At 35.0% G+C, this 15,275-nt stretch overlaps 1 protein-coding gene and 2 gene segments (V, D, J or C); all 3 read left to right on the top strand.

Annotated features, from left to right (window-relative positions):
* Positions 1 to 37: 37 nt before the first annotated feature.
* On the top strand, positions 38 to 2,626 carry LOC131528335 (T cell receptor alpha variable 3-like). The segment is given in 4 exon segments: positions 38 to 47; positions 292 to 336; positions 1,229 to 1,530; positions 2,606 to 2,626. Coding segments are annotated over 4 exon segments (378 nt in total).
* A 1,565-nt stretch (positions 2,627 to 4,191) lies between these two features.
* Positions 4,192 to 8,033, top strand: LOC131528326 (uncharacterized). Its single transcript, XM_058757431.1, has 5 exons — positions 4,192 to 4,253; positions 4,563 to 4,888; positions 5,536 to 5,593; positions 7,547 to 7,591; positions 7,672 to 8,033. The coding sequence occupies exons 1-5, from the start codon at positions 4,214 to 4,216 to the stop codon at positions 8,031 to 8,033; spliced, it is 831 nt and encodes a 276-aa protein (XP_058613414.1). The 5' UTR covers positions 4,192 to 4,213.
* A 5,078-nt stretch (positions 8,034 to 13,111) lies between these two features.
* LOC131530180 (T-cell receptor alpha chain V region RL-5-like) lies at positions 13,112 to 13,667 on the top strand. The segment is given in 2 exon segments: positions 13,112 to 13,151; positions 13,232 to 13,667. Coding segments are annotated over 2 exon segments (462 nt in total).
* The last annotated feature ends 1,608 nt before the right edge of the window (positions 13,668 to 15,275 follow it).

Here is a 15,275-nt window from a genome sequence, read left to right as displayed (position 1 = left end):
ATCTGTTTGAAATGCAATATTTTGAGGGCAAGGGTAAATGATACAGGGTAAATACATGCAGTAGTGCACAGAGCATATTTATGTTTCACTGACCACACCCACATTATTAGCACACAATAAAACTTCACTCAGGTGTATTCAGTCACCCATTAGCTACTCTCACATTTTTATTCATTTTATGAAGCCACATTCAGCATACTTACAACTCTCCAAAATCAGTTCAATAAACTAAAAGTACTATAAACTAAAACATTTTTTCTTAAAATATTTAAAGTTGACTTTAAATCTGAGGAAATGTTGGAGAGAAAAATGATACTCTACTTCTCACAGTTTCAGGTAAATACTTCACAACTAGGCTACAGTAACTCACAACTTACACTAATTCTGTATTAGATCATGATATATGTAATATTATGTGATTCAAAATACCAGAGAAGCTTTATAAAAAATTCGCATGAAATTAATGCTTTGAAGAGTCTTTAATCAATCAGTATCAAAACACATCATGTTTTTATAAACCACAAACAGTGGTAACAGCTCTGAATTTAGGAGGTAAAAAGGGTTACATAAGGACATATGAAAACAATTTAGCATGTATTGCATATTCTTCTCATGTAAGCTTGTTTGTTAGATTATCTCTTTTCTCATATTATGCTGTATAAGAAGTCTCATTAAAGAAACGCACATGTAGGCTATACAATATTGGCAATGAGCCGCAAAATGAAGAACAAAAACGTATTATCAAAAAACAAAGAAATAAGAAATGTAAAGAAGAATATTTAAACAGCCATGAATGCTCATTTAATCTTTTCTTAAGCCCTAAACACGATTTTCGGCTGTCCCAGACGAAAGATTGGCATTGTGAAACAATCGTGGCCAATCAGAAATCGCCGCGATTGCTTCACGATGCCAGTCTTTCGTTTGGGACAGCCGAAAATCGTGCAGTGTGTTTCTGGCTTTAGGTGCTTCAGATTTATTGTCAGGGCAGGAGGAGGAGTTTAGCACAGACACTATACAGCACACAGCTGGATAAAGCTGAACATAACACAACACCGTGTGGAGCAGCTGCTCTGTTTTTAGTTTGTTCTTACCAGTTTAATGAGTGAATATGTTAATCTATACTATTATACTGCTGTTATCAACTGAAGGTATAATATTGTAAAAGTAAAAGTATTTTATTCTGTCAGAAGTGTTTAAAAGCTACATTTAATGCCGCTTTTATTTGCAGGTTCCAGAGCCTCAGAAGTCATCACTCCAAAAAGTGACAGAGTATTTGCTCTTGAGGGTGTCAATGTGATACTCTCCTGTAACTACAGTGGTTCTGCTCGTGGTGTTCACTGGTATCGAAAATATGCAGGTTTACCACCACAGTTCCTCATACTGGAAGACTCAGGGGTAACAATTGAAGCTAATCCACCCATCCCAGGAATAACCATCAATCACAGAAAAACAGAAATCCATGTGGATCTGATCATCTCCTCTGCTAAAGTGTCAGATTCAGCACTGTACTACTGTGCTCTGCAGCCCACAGTGAGAGGAAACCCTATAACACTGTACAAAAAAACACTGTACACAGTTTTCACGTGCTTAAGCCTTGTTATAAATGTACAAACCACAGCTGGACTCAAAAAACAAAACAAACAAACAACAACAAAAAACATACTGCTACTAGTGGAATTATTAAGTAACATACAATATTGTAAACTGGCTTTACTGATACAGACAGTAAATCAGAATGGATCCTTCATTCATAGTTTTCATGTGGCATCATATTCCGGGCTTATCTGCTTAAAGTAATGACTGTTTTAATACATTAAAGGGGTCCTATTATGCTCTTTTACAAAGTCTTGATTTTGTTTGGGGGGTGTACTTGAACATGTTCTCATGCTTGGTGGTTCGAAAAAACATTTTTTTTTTTTCACATAATTTACATTATTACGACACCTTTCTCCCCAGCCTGGCACAAACGGCTCGATTAGTTTCGGGTTTGATGAAGGCCCGCCTTCCGAAAAACTAAATGTGATTGGTTAGCTGTCCCAGTGCGTTGTGATTGGCGAACAGCTTAGACGGTGTTTCAGTACTGCCCCGCCCCTTGCCAAAGCAGCAAGTTCATCAATATTGCTATATCAATTTGAGGGATTTATTTGAATGATATTCTAATGGGCCGCTTTGTGATATCACAACACCCGGAAAACAAAGCTGTAGTCCAAACGAGCCGTTTGTTGTAGTTCTTGAAAAGGGATTTTTTTTTAACGAAATATCTCCCTTTGGAGTGGACTTCGAGATTTGTAACTTTGTAGATCTTTTTTATGCGCAAACATACACACTACACACTGACTAAAATTCAAAAAGTGAAAAAGCATAATAGGACCCCTTTAAAGCACTTTAAGTGTTTTTCACATTAAACATTTCAGAATGTCCTGCTGCTTTTAGTGACTGAAATATTGCAGCAAATGCTTTATATGCATTGCAAATGGCCAAAATTTGCACTTTGTTCACATATCTCTCTTATTCTTTTGAGAGGTGATTTAATATTAGTTGATTGGAAACAGACAGAAAATCGATAAGCTTGTGTTGCAGTTCTATGGATGTTTTTGCCCTCCAGATCTTCAGGCCAGTCACGTGACTGAAAACTATAAATCTATATCCAACATAATGATCATCATAAATCAAACGTTGCGTTAGTTCTGGCAGGTGACTTTAGTCAAGCTCGCATCATCTGACTCTCAGCTGATCCACGTCTACCTATAAGAATATGATGCCTATCTCATATATAAGCTCCTTCAGTATTATCAACAACTTTCGTATTGTTCAATGGCTAATTACCCTTCTCCATCCCCAGCTCCTCCTCTCATCCAGTCAGGATTCGGCATTCTGATTCTCTCTTGAATAAGGCTAATTTCTAAAATGTTTTCATTCAATTATTGAATATTAATGATCTCTGCAATACATTTATGTTTGTTTTGTTACCCCAGGGGGTTATCGCTGCTCTGGCCCAGAACAGAACCATACCACCAATCCAAACCGTATGCTAATTGTCAATCATCTTTGACAAGAGTGGTCCTTGACAAAAACACATCCGCTGTAGGATCAGAGAGAGATGATCTACATTATAAATTCAGGGTTGTTGTTTTAAGGGGTGGAGCTAGAGGCAGTCTCTGCTGTACAATGAATGAATGTTTACTTCAGTAACAGTTTGTCCTGCAGATGAACTTAAACAACATCCTGAAAATGATGCTTTTTGTTTTAGCTTTTTTCTGTTGTCTTCCATGTACGTATATTATTTAAACCCTCAGACCCTCAATTTTCTTGTTTCTGGTCATTTGCATGTTTTTGCTCTTAAAATGTTGTCAAATGTTGATAATCTCGTCTGCAGGTGTCAGTTTTGGGAATGCCATCACACCAGTAGAAACTCATATGTCTGGGACAGAAGGGGACATTATAAGTCTCTCCTGTAGCTACTCCTCTGCAACAAGTTTATTTTGGTATCGACAATATCCTGGATCAGCTCCTGAATTTCTTTACGTTATTCTTCATGCTACTGGGGCAGTTTTACAAAAATCTAAAGTTGTGGACCAAGATCCTCGATTCTCTGCAAAACTGAATGAAAAGAAAACCCATGTGGATCTGATCATCTCCTCTGTTAAAGACACAGACTCTGCTCTGTACTACTGTGCTCTGGAGCCCACAGTGACAGGAAAACAAACTACACTGTACAAAAACCTCACTGTATTTCAGGAAAGTATTAAAGCATGCAGGATATTTCTACTGACATTTTATTACATACAGTATGTTCCTGTTTATTTTTTTCAATGTTATAAAATGAAATTGATAGCATTAAATAGTCTTCATTTTAAACTAACTGTAAGCAACAAAAATGTGCTTCAAATTTGAATAATTATTTTTATAGAACCCTTATTTCATGTCTAACATGCAAAATCATGTTTATGTTTAAGATTATCCCCATAAAATATGCCACTGAAATATGTCGTAGCTTGTCATTTAGCTATCTATATCTACTTATTAATATTCTTTATTTTTATTCAGTATGTGGGATTGTGTTATAAATATTGAGTGAGATGAGGGTTGAATGTTGTCAATCTGAGGAGGAGGAGTTTAGCACAGATGTGTACAATAGGACTGTCAGCATTTCACAAGTCTTTTTAGATCACCTGATGTTTTTCTCCTCTTCACACCTGATTATTGTGCCAAAATGTTTATCTATTTAATTATATTACTATCATCAGCTCAAGGTAGGACATTTCCACATATGCTGAAACACTATTAAAAACGGGATGAAAATATTTTAGGATGAAAACATTCATTTTTTTAAGAACAAATTCTGGTTTTGCGTAATTTATAAATAACGGTTCTCTTATTGAAACAAGAGCCTGACTTCTCAGAAATGCTTTTTTAGTTAACCAAGCTAATAACAACATTGCATTAAGTATATACATAATATTGCATTTGAATGGAGAATGCACATTTGAAAGAGGATATCAATTTCAGTTGTATTTGTCTTTTCTCCTTTTTTAAACTTTAAATTTACACTTTAAATACAGGTTCCAGAGCGGCAGAAGTCATCACACCATACAGTGCTTCTCAGTTTGCTGATGAGGGTGACAGTGTGACACTCTCTTGTAGCTACACTGGTTCTGTTCGAGGTCTTCACTGGTATCGTCAATACACAGGTTCACCACCACAGTTCCTCATAATGGATTATTATGGTACAGTTACTAAAGCTGATCCTCCAGTTGCTGGAGTCTCAATCAATCACATAAAAGACAACAGTAGTGTGGATCTGAAGATCTCCTCTGCTGCTGTCACTGACTCCGCTCTGTACTACTGTGCTCTGCAGCCCACAGTGAAAGGAAATCCACTGCAAGCTGTACAAAAAGCTCTTTAATAAGACTGAAAGCAAGAGATGGAGATTAGGGTTTATGTTTTAATACATCACACAGATACGTCTTATAAAGTTCTTAGTAGATCTTTAAGAAACGGTCTTACTGTGAAAATGTTCTGTGGCTGAAAGTGGAAGACAGGTTATCACTTTTATAAGGACCTAAAATGTGTTTTATACATGAGCACAACAATTAAATGATTGTGATTCAAATTAAAATGTAAATAAAGGTAACTTAAACACATTTACCATTTTACATGGCACAATTAAAAGCACACTGTAAAGCAATTGGACAAAACATGCTGTTCTGAGCTCCACCAGAAGGGGGCAACAGTATTTCACAAGCTGTTTTATTAACACTAAACAAGCACCTGATGTCTATAAGAAACACATTTGAAAGCACAGAACGTGTTTCATATTTCACTAACCCACACCCACATTATTCAAACACAACAGAACTTGAGTCAGTCTCAGTGCTTTCATTCAACCATCAGCTTCACTCTCATATTTTTAAAAAGCCACATTCAGCATAAAGTGGAACCAATAAATTAATAAAGTGTAATCCATAAATTAATAAATATAATCTAATGAATCAATTTAATAAGTACTACACACTAGAAATCTGATCTTTAAAGTGGACTTCGGTTACGATGGAGAGGCAGATGATACTCATAATGCTCATCACAGTTTCAGGTAAATATACCTTTAATCACAATTATTAATTAATAACATTTTGTGAATCAGTTGATATCATTTTTATTGAAAACAAACAAACAAACAAACAAACAAACAAAACTATTACGTCCGGGCATTTTAAAATATGATTCACTGCATTTCAGGTGGATTTGCTGATAAAATTGGACCAAGAGAAGGAGATACTAATATAATCAGAGAAGAAGGAGTGTCTGTGACACTGAGCTGCACATTTGAAACTAACAGCAATGATATTTGGCTTTACTGGTACAGACAATATCCAAACAGAGAACCAGAATATTTACTGTATAAAGGTGCTCGATCATGGAGCAGTCAGAAAGATATACCCGATGGTTTTCAGTCGACTACATCCCAGTCATCCACTGAACTCATTATTAAGAGTGTAACTCTGTCAGATTCAGCTCTCTATTACTGTGCTCTCGAAGTAGCAGCCCAGTGATACAAAATGCCTGAGAAGCTTTACAACAACTCACAAGAAATTAATGCTTTGAAGAGTCTTTAATCAATCAGTATCAAAACACATATAAACCACAAACAGGGAATGTGGTAACAGATGTGAATTTGGTGGGTTAAAAAAGGTTGAATAAGAGCATGTGAATATAATATAGCATGCATAACATGGTTTCACATTATCACTTTTATATCTATTTATTTATTTATTTATTGTCATTTTATGTTGTATAACGATATAATTTAAAATGATCTGAAATCAAGTAAATCCTTGTAAAACATCAAAAAAAAAAAAAAACATTTATATTCATGATTATGAATTTTGTTCTTCAGGTGTCATTTTTATGAATGTGATCGCTAGTCTGAACAATAAAAAGGAGCAAATAAATAAAAGTTAGACAATAAAAACATTACATAAAATATGAACAACACTTTCTCACAGAGGCTTCTTAGATAAATCAGTATATTTGTAACTTTACTAAAATGCAGGTATTAATACTTTTAAGGCTATAATGAAAAATATTAATTAGGTAGGTGCTAAGTTTTCATCACAAACACATTCAGGACCAGAGATCACATATCTAGGATCAGAGAGAGATCTGCTTCATAGAGTCAGTAACACTTTGATGCAGATGAACTGAAACATCATCCCGAAATGAGGCTTTTTTTGTGCCTTTGTCTTTGCTCTGTTCTCCTTCATTTCAACTCATGATTTTCTTAATCTGGTAATTTGTAAATCTTTTCTTCATGAGATTAAAAATGTTGATCATTTCATCTACAGCTCTTTTTTGTAATGTTTAGATATCATTTAAGGTAGTTTTCTGTAGAACCTATAGAATTATATCTGAAAATACATTTTGTCTATAATTAGAATCAAAATAAAGAAAACTGTAAATGTAGCTCAAACATATTTACCATTCAAGAAAGCACAGTATTTCATATATTTCTGCGCTTCAACAGAAGGGGGCAACAAAATCTCATAAATTATGCTTCACAAGCATGTCCCTGATGTTCACCAATGATGACTGAGAAGTGCTATCAACATTTCTTTGCAAAGAAAGCTGTGAATTTGGGAGGTAAAAGGGTTACATAAGGACATGTGAATACAATTTAGCATGTACTGCATATTTTTTGTAATGTTAGCTTGTTTAGGTTATCTCTTTTATGTTGTATAAGAAGTCTCATTAAAAACTATAAAAACTCACGTGTATGAATAAAAATGATAATACAAAATTGGTTGAAGCAGCAAAATGAAGAACATAAAAGGGTTATCAAAAAACAAATAATTAAAATAAATAAGCATATATTTAAACAGCCATTTAATCTTTTCTTTGGTGCACTGTAATTCATACTCATTGTCAGGACAGGAGGAGGAGTTTAGCACAGACACTATACAGCATACAGCTGCGTAAAGATGAACATCACACAACACCGTGTGGAGCAGCTGCTCTGTTTTTAGTTTGGTCTTACCAGTTTAGTGAGTGAACATGTTGATATATATTATTATGCTGCTGTCATCAACTGAAGGTATCCTATTGTAAAAATAAAAGCATTTTATTCCAACAGAAGTGTTTAAAAACTGCATTTAACGTCACTTTCATCTGCAGGTTCCAGAGCCTCAGAAGTCATCACTCCAAAAAGTGTCAGAGTATTTGCTCTTGAGGGTGACAATGTGACACTCTCCTGTAACTACAGCGGTTCTGCTCGTGGTGTTCACTGGTATCGCCAATATGCAGGTTTACCACCACAGTTCCTCATACTGGAAGATTCAGGGGTAACAACTCCAGCTAATCCACCTGTTCCAGGAATAACCATCAATCACAGAAAAAAAGAAAGCCATGTGGATCTGGAGATCTCCTCTGCTAAAGTGTCAGACTCTGCTCTGTACTACTGTGCTCTGAGGCCCACAGTGACAGGAAACCATATAACACTGTACAAAAACAGTTTTCATATGCTTATCAAGCCTTGATAGAAACAGCACAAAAATAGAAAGATAGTGTACAACTGCTGGTAATTAAATTAAGTTATTGTTAAGTAAGCTGACTTTACTTGCATAGACAGTAAGTAACTCTGAAGGGACTCTCTGAAATTCTTCCATAGAGATCCTAAATAATGCAACGACTAGAATAAACTGAACAGTTGGTTTCAGTCAGTTACAGTACATCAACCACTAAAATATATCTAATATACAACTCAGAACATCAGTAATATTGTTATAGGCCTAAATGCAATGTCTCACAGATATTTTTAAACTAAACTGCTACATATAGGCCTACTGTACCTGCAACAGCTATTAAATATAACAATTGTGTGCTTTGTTAAATGGATGAATTGATAAAATAATAAAAACAAGTAAAAGTTCTTACAAAAGCGTTTTGATTAAAAAAACTATTGTGTATTGATCTTTGCTAAAATGTCAAAAAATGTGATGGTAAATGATCACCAGGAAAACATCCACCGTTGGTTCAGTGAGAGATGATCTGCTTTATGAATTCAGGGCTGTAGTTTTAAGGGGAGGAGCTAGAGGCAGTCTCTGCTGTACAATGAATGAATGTTTACTTCAGTAACAGTTTGTCCTGCAGATGAACTTAAACAACATCCTGAAAATGATGCTTTTTGTTTTAGCTTTTTTCTGTTGTCTTCCATGTACGTATACTATTTAGACCCTCAGACCCTCAATTTTCTTTTTTCTGGTTGTTGCATGTTTTTGTTCTTAAAATGTTGTCAAATGTTGATAATCTCGTCTGCAGGTGTCAGTTTTGGGAATGCCATCACACCAGTAGAAACTCATATGTCTGGGACAGAAGGGGACATTAGAAGTCTCTCCTGTAGCTACTCCTCTGCAACAAGTTTATTTTGGTATCGACAATATCCTGGATCAGCTCCTGAATTTCTTTACGTTATTCTTCATGCTACTGGGGAAGTTTTACAAAAATCTAAAGTTGTGGACCAAGATCCTCGATTCTCTGCAAAACTGAATGAAAAGAAAACCCATGTGGATCTGATCATCTCCTCTGTTAAAGACACAGACTCTGCTCTGTACTACTGTGCTCTGGAGCCCACAGTGACAGGAAAACAAACTACACTGTACAAAAACCTCACTGTATTTCAGGAAAGTATTAAAGCATGCAGGATATTTCTACTGACATTTTATTACATACAGTATGTTCATGTTTATTTTTTTCAATGTTATAAAATGAAATTGATAGCATTAAATAGTCTTCATTTTAAACTAACTGTAAGCAACAAAAATGTGCTTCAAATTTGAATAATTATTTTTATAGAACCCTTATTTCATGTCTAACATGCAAAATCATGTTTATGTTTAAGATTATCCCCATAAAATATGCCACTGAAATATGTCGTAGCTTGTCATTTAGCTATCTATATCTACTTATTAATATTCTTTATTTTTATTCAGTATGTGGGATTGTGTTATAAATATTGAGTGAGATGAGAGTTGAATGTTGTCAATCTGAGGAGGAGGAGTTTAACACAGATGTTGTACATTAGGACTGTCAGCATTTCACAAGTCTTTTTAGATCACCTGATGTTTTTCTCCTCTTCACACCTGATTATCGTGCCAAAATGTTTATCTATTTAATTATATTACTATCGTCAGCTCAAGGTAGGACATTGCCACATATGCTGAAACATTATTAAAAACGGGATGAAAATATTTTAGGATGAAAACATTCATTTTTTTAAGACCAAATTCTGGTTTTGCGTAATTTATAAATAACGGTTCTCTTATTGAAACAAGAGCCTGACTTCTCAGAAATGCTTCTGACTTCTCAAAAATGCTTTTTTAGTTAACCAAGCTAATAACAACATTGCATTAAGTATATACATAATATTGCATTTGAATGGAGAATGCACATTTGAAAGAGGATATCAATTTCAGTTGTATTTGTCTTTTCTCCTTTTTTAAACTTTAAATTTACACTTTAAATACAGGTTCCAGAGCGGCAGAAGTCATCACACCATACAGTGCTTCTCAGTTTGTTGATGAGGGTGACAGTGTGACACTCTCTTGTAGCTACACTGGTTCTGTTCAAAGTCTTCACTGGTATCGTCAATACACAGGTTCACCACCAAAGTTCCTCATAATGGATTATTATGGGACAGTTACTAAAGCTGATCCTCCAGTTGCTGGAGTCTCAATCAGTCACATAAAAGACAACAGTAGTGTGGATCTGAAGATCTCCTCTGCTGCTGTCACTGACTCCGCTCTGTACTACTGTGCTCTGGAGCCCACAGTGAAAGGAAATCCACTGCAAGCTGTACAAAAAGCTCTATAAATAAGACTGAAAGCGAGAGATGAAGATTAGGGTTTATGTTTTTAATAAATCACACAGATACGTCTTATAAAGTTCTTAGTAGATCCTTAAGAAACTGTCATACTGTGAAAATGTTCTGTGGCTGAAAGTGGAAGACAGGTTATCACTTTTATAAGGACCTAAAATGTGTTTTATACATGAGCACAACAATTAAATGATTGTGATTCAAATTAAAATGTAAATAAAAGTAACTTAAACACATTTACCATTTTACATGGCACAATTAAAAGCACACTGTAAAGCAATTGGACAAAACATGCTGTTCTGCGCTCCACCAGAAGGGGGCAACAGTATTTCACAAGCTGTTTTATTCACACTAAACAAGCACCTGATGTCTATAAGAAACACATTTGAAAGCACAGAATGTGTTTCATATTTCACTAACCCACACCCACATTATTCAAACACAACAGAACTTGACTCAGTCTCAGTGCTTTCATTCAACCATCAGCTTCACTCTCAAGGTGTGATTTGTTCAATATATCACCTGTTCACCTGATTCACCTGTTGCTGATTTGCTATCCATTTAACTCAGCTCCACTGATTGGCTGCACTCAGGAGGAAGCCAGCATATAAAGCCAGCACTGTCTGAGAGCAAACTGAGAGGGATGTAGATTTTAACCTGTTATGTGAATGTCTTTTTGCTGGCTCCAGATAATGTTATTATGTTTTGTTTCTATTGAGTGCTAACCATTGGTGCTACTGTGGATTTAGTTGGATATTTGTTTAGAATTTAAGTGTTTTGTAAGGAAACTTGTAGGGAGGTGGGTGCCTTTTTCTTTAATTGCTTTTTCTACTGGTTATCTGGGTAGTCAAGGGAAGTTCATTTTGTTATTCATTTGATTTTGGTTTATGTATAGGTAAGTTATGGTTAAAACTGAGTTAGAAATCTTTTTATGTTGGCCTTTGCCCCCTCCTGAAGCTTATGTTTCCCTTTTATCTTTTTCTTATGATTTAATAAACTTAAAGTTCTTTTGTTTAGAGGTATGTTATTGGGGCTGGAGATGAGAGGTCCCTGTGCTTTCTCTTTCAAAGTTTGTTACTGCTACGCCCATTACCTCAAGAATAAAAGAGGGCTAGCACGTAACACATGCTTTGACACATAATTTAAAGTAGCTTTCTGCAGAACCTGTGAAATATGTGAGAAAACATTTTGTTTATACTTCTAATAGTTCACAGACAAATAAAACAAAAGAAAAGTAAAAGTGTCTCAAACATTTATCATTCAAGAAAGCACATCATTTCAAAACAAACACATGCTGTTTTGAGCTCTAACAGAAGGGGGCAACAATCTCATGTAATATTTCACAAGCATTTCCCTGATGCTCTCCTGTGATGTGCTATTAACATTTCATTGAACTGAATTTAGTGAATGTTGACTAATCATTATTAAGTAATACACTGGTGAAAGTCTATATTTTCATTTCTGTGTAATTTTGATAAAGCAAATTTATTTGATTAGATCTGTTTGAAATGCAGTTAGATGGTAAGGGTAAAGCACTAGTGATATATACAGTAGCCTTAGTGCACAGAGCATGTTTATGTTTCACTGACCACACCCACATTATTAGACCACAATAAAACTTCACTCCGTCTCAGTGCATTCAGTCACCCATTAGCTACTCTCACATTTTAATATATTTTATGAAGCCACATTCAGCATACTTTGTCACAACTCTCCAGTAAATCAGTTTGACAACACTGTAAACTAAAACATTTTCCTTAAAAGATTTAAACCTGACTTTAAATCAGAGGAAATGGAGAGACAAATGCTACTCATGATACTTCTCACAGTTTCAGGTTAATATACTGTATTTTATTTACAACAGTAACTTGCAACTTACACTAATTCTGTATTAGATCATGATATATGTAATATTATGTATTTCATTTCAGGTGGATTTGCTGATAGAATTGGACCAAGGGAAGGAAATACTGATATAATCAGAGAAGAAGGAGAGTCTGTGACACTGAGCTGCACATTTGAAACAAGCAGCAATACAATTTATCTATACTGGTACAGACAATATCCAAACAGAGAACCAGAATATTTACTGTATAAAGGTGCTCGATCATGGACCAATGAGCATATCCCAGATGGGTTTCAATCAACTACATCCCAGTCATCCACTGAACTTACTATTGTAAAAGCAGCTCTGTCAGATTCAGCTCTCTATTACTGCGCACTTAGAGTAGGAGCCCAGTGATACAAAATACTAGAGAAGCTTTACAAAAACGTACACAAAATTAATGCTTTGAACAGTCTTTAATCAATCAGTATCAAAACACATCGTGTTTTTATAAACCACAGACAGGGAATGTGGTAACAGCTGTGAATTTGGGAGGTTTAAAAGGTTGCATAAGGGCATGTGAATATAATTTAGCATGTATTGCATATTCTTCTCATGTTAGCTTGTTTGGTAGGTTATCTTTTCTCATATGTTGTATAAGAAGTCTCATTAAAAACTAGAAACTGACATGTATTAACAAAATGGTAATAGGCTACAACATTACATACAACAAACAGCTACTATATGCATGCTCATTTCATGTTTTCTTAGGTGCGTCAGATTTAATGTCAGGACAGGAGGAGGAGTTTAGCACAGACACTATACAGCATACAGCTGGGTAAAGATGAACATCACACAACACTGTGTGGAGCAGCTGCTCTGTTTTTAGCTTGTTCTTACAAGTTCAGTGAGTGAACATGGTGATCTATATTATTATACTGCTGTTATCAACTGAAGGTATAATATTGCAAAAGTAAAAGCATTTTATTCCAGCGGAAGTGCTTGAAAACTGCATTTAATGCTACTTTCTTTTGCAGATTCCAGAGCCTCAGAAGTCATCACTCCAAAAAGTGTCAGAGTATTTGCTCTTGAGGGTGACAATGTGACACTCTCCTGTAACTACAGCGGTTCTGCTCGTGGTGTTCACTGGTATCGGCAATATGCAGGTTCACCACCACAGTTCCTTATATTAGAAGATTTAGGGGTAAGAACTCCAGCTAATCCACCCGTTCCAGGAATAACCATCAATCACAGAAAAAAAGAAAGCCATGTGGATCTGATCATCTCCCCAGCTACAGTATCAGACTCTGCTCTGTACTACTGTGCTCTGCAGCCCACAGTGACAGGAAACCCTATAACACTGTACAAAACAATTTTCATACACTTATCAAGCCTTGATAGAAATGTGCTAACCACATCTGGTCTCAACAACAAAAAGGTCAAAAAAAATAAAAAATAAAACACATAATGTACAACTGCTTGTAGTGTAATTAAGATATTGTTAGACAGTAAGCAATTCAGAGGGGAATTTCTTCCATAGAGATCCTAGACTGTAAAACTAAATCTGTAAAATAACAGAAAAAGTACTGGCAGCTCATTACACATGACATTATCCATTAATTTTACGGACATTTCTGTTAACTCTAAAACACAATGCAATGAAGTGTACAATTCAAAATACTGGTAAAACACCTGTAAAAAATAAATACAGAAAAATTCCTTCAAATTATACAGTATATTGTGCCCTATTTTTACAGATTTTGTTTAGAGTGTACATACTAGAACTACACAACTACTAGAATAAACCGAACAGTTGGTTTCAGTCACTTACATCAACCATTACTATGAAAATATATCTCATAAACAACTCAGAACAACTGTAATATTATTATAGGCCTAGATGCAATGTCTCAAATATATTTTTCAACTAAACTGCTACATATACTGTACCTGCAACAGCTATTAAATATAACAATTGTGAGATTTGTTAAATTAACGAATGAATCAATCAATCAATAAAATAATAAAAACAAATAAAAGTTCTTACAAAATATTTTTGATTTAAAAAAGCATTGTATATTGGTCTTTGCTAAAATGTCTAAAAATGTGAAATAATTATGATCATCATGAACACATCCACTGTAGGATCAGAGAGATGATCTGCTTCATGAATTCAGGGCTGTAGTTTTAAGGGGAGGTGCTAGAGACAACCTCTGCTATACAATAAATGAATGTTACTTCATTAACAGTTTATCCTGCAGATGAACTAAAACATCATCCTGAAAAATGATGCTGTTTGTTTTGACTATGTTCTGTTGTCTTGCATGTAAGTATCCAATTTCAACCCTCAAACCCTAAGTTTTCTATTTCTGCTTATTTGTATATTTGTTGTTAAAATGTTGTCAAATGTTGATAATTTCGTCTGCAGGTGTCAGTTTTGGGAATGTCATCACACCAGTAGAAACTCATATGTCTGGGACAGAAGGGGACATTATAAGCCTCTCCTGTAGCTATTCCTCAGCAAGAAGTTTATTTTGGTATCGCCAATATCCTGGATCAGCTCCTGAATTTCTTTTCATCATTCTTCATGCTACTGGGGAAGTGTTACAAAAGTCCAAATCTGTAGATCAAGATCCTCGATTCTCTGCAAAACTGAATGAAAAGAAAACCCATGTGGATCTGATCATCTCCTCTGTTAAAGACACAGACTCTGCTCTGTACTACTGTGCTCTGGAGCCCACAGTGACAGGAAAACAAACTACACTGTACAAAAACCTCACTGTATTTTGGGAAAGTATTAAAGCAAGTATATTTCTACTGACATTTTACTATTCAGTGTATATTTATATATATAAAAAAATCTAACCAATAAATAAATAATAAAAACTCTTTCTTCACGCTTTTATGTCATAATTTAATCAAATGTATAACATTTAACAGCCTACAATTTAAACTTAATTGTAAGCAACATAAATATGCTTTCTGCAAATCTGGATAATCATCCTCATTTCCATCTACCATGCAAAATCTATATCATGTGTATGTTTAAGATTATTCCCCTAAAATACGTCACTAAAATAT

This window comes from Onychostoma macrolepis, chromosome 02, assembly GCF_012432095.1.
Source record: "Onychostoma macrolepis isolate SWU-2019 chromosome 02, ASM1243209v1, whole genome shotgun sequence".
NCBI classification, from domain to species: domain Eukaryota; kingdom Metazoa; phylum Chordata; class Actinopteri; order Cypriniformes; family Cyprinidae; genus Onychostoma; species Onychostoma macrolepis.
The sequence above is the reverse complement of the archived record's forward strand: the minus strand, read 5'-3'. Positions and strand labels throughout refer to the sequence as shown.

Coding starts and splice junctions, on each gene's coding strand:
- LOC131528326 (XM_058757431.1), top strand. CDS start 4,214: ATGTTTATCTATTTAATTATATTACTATCATCAGCTCAAG. Junction 4,254..4,562: donor ATTACTATCATCAGCTCAAG/GTAGGACATTTC, acceptor CTTTAAATACAG/GTTCCAGAGCGGCAGAAGTC. Junction 4,889..5,535: donor AAGGAAATCCACTGCAAGCT/GTACAAAAAGCT, acceptor TGATCTTTAAAG/TGGACTTCGGTTACGATGGA.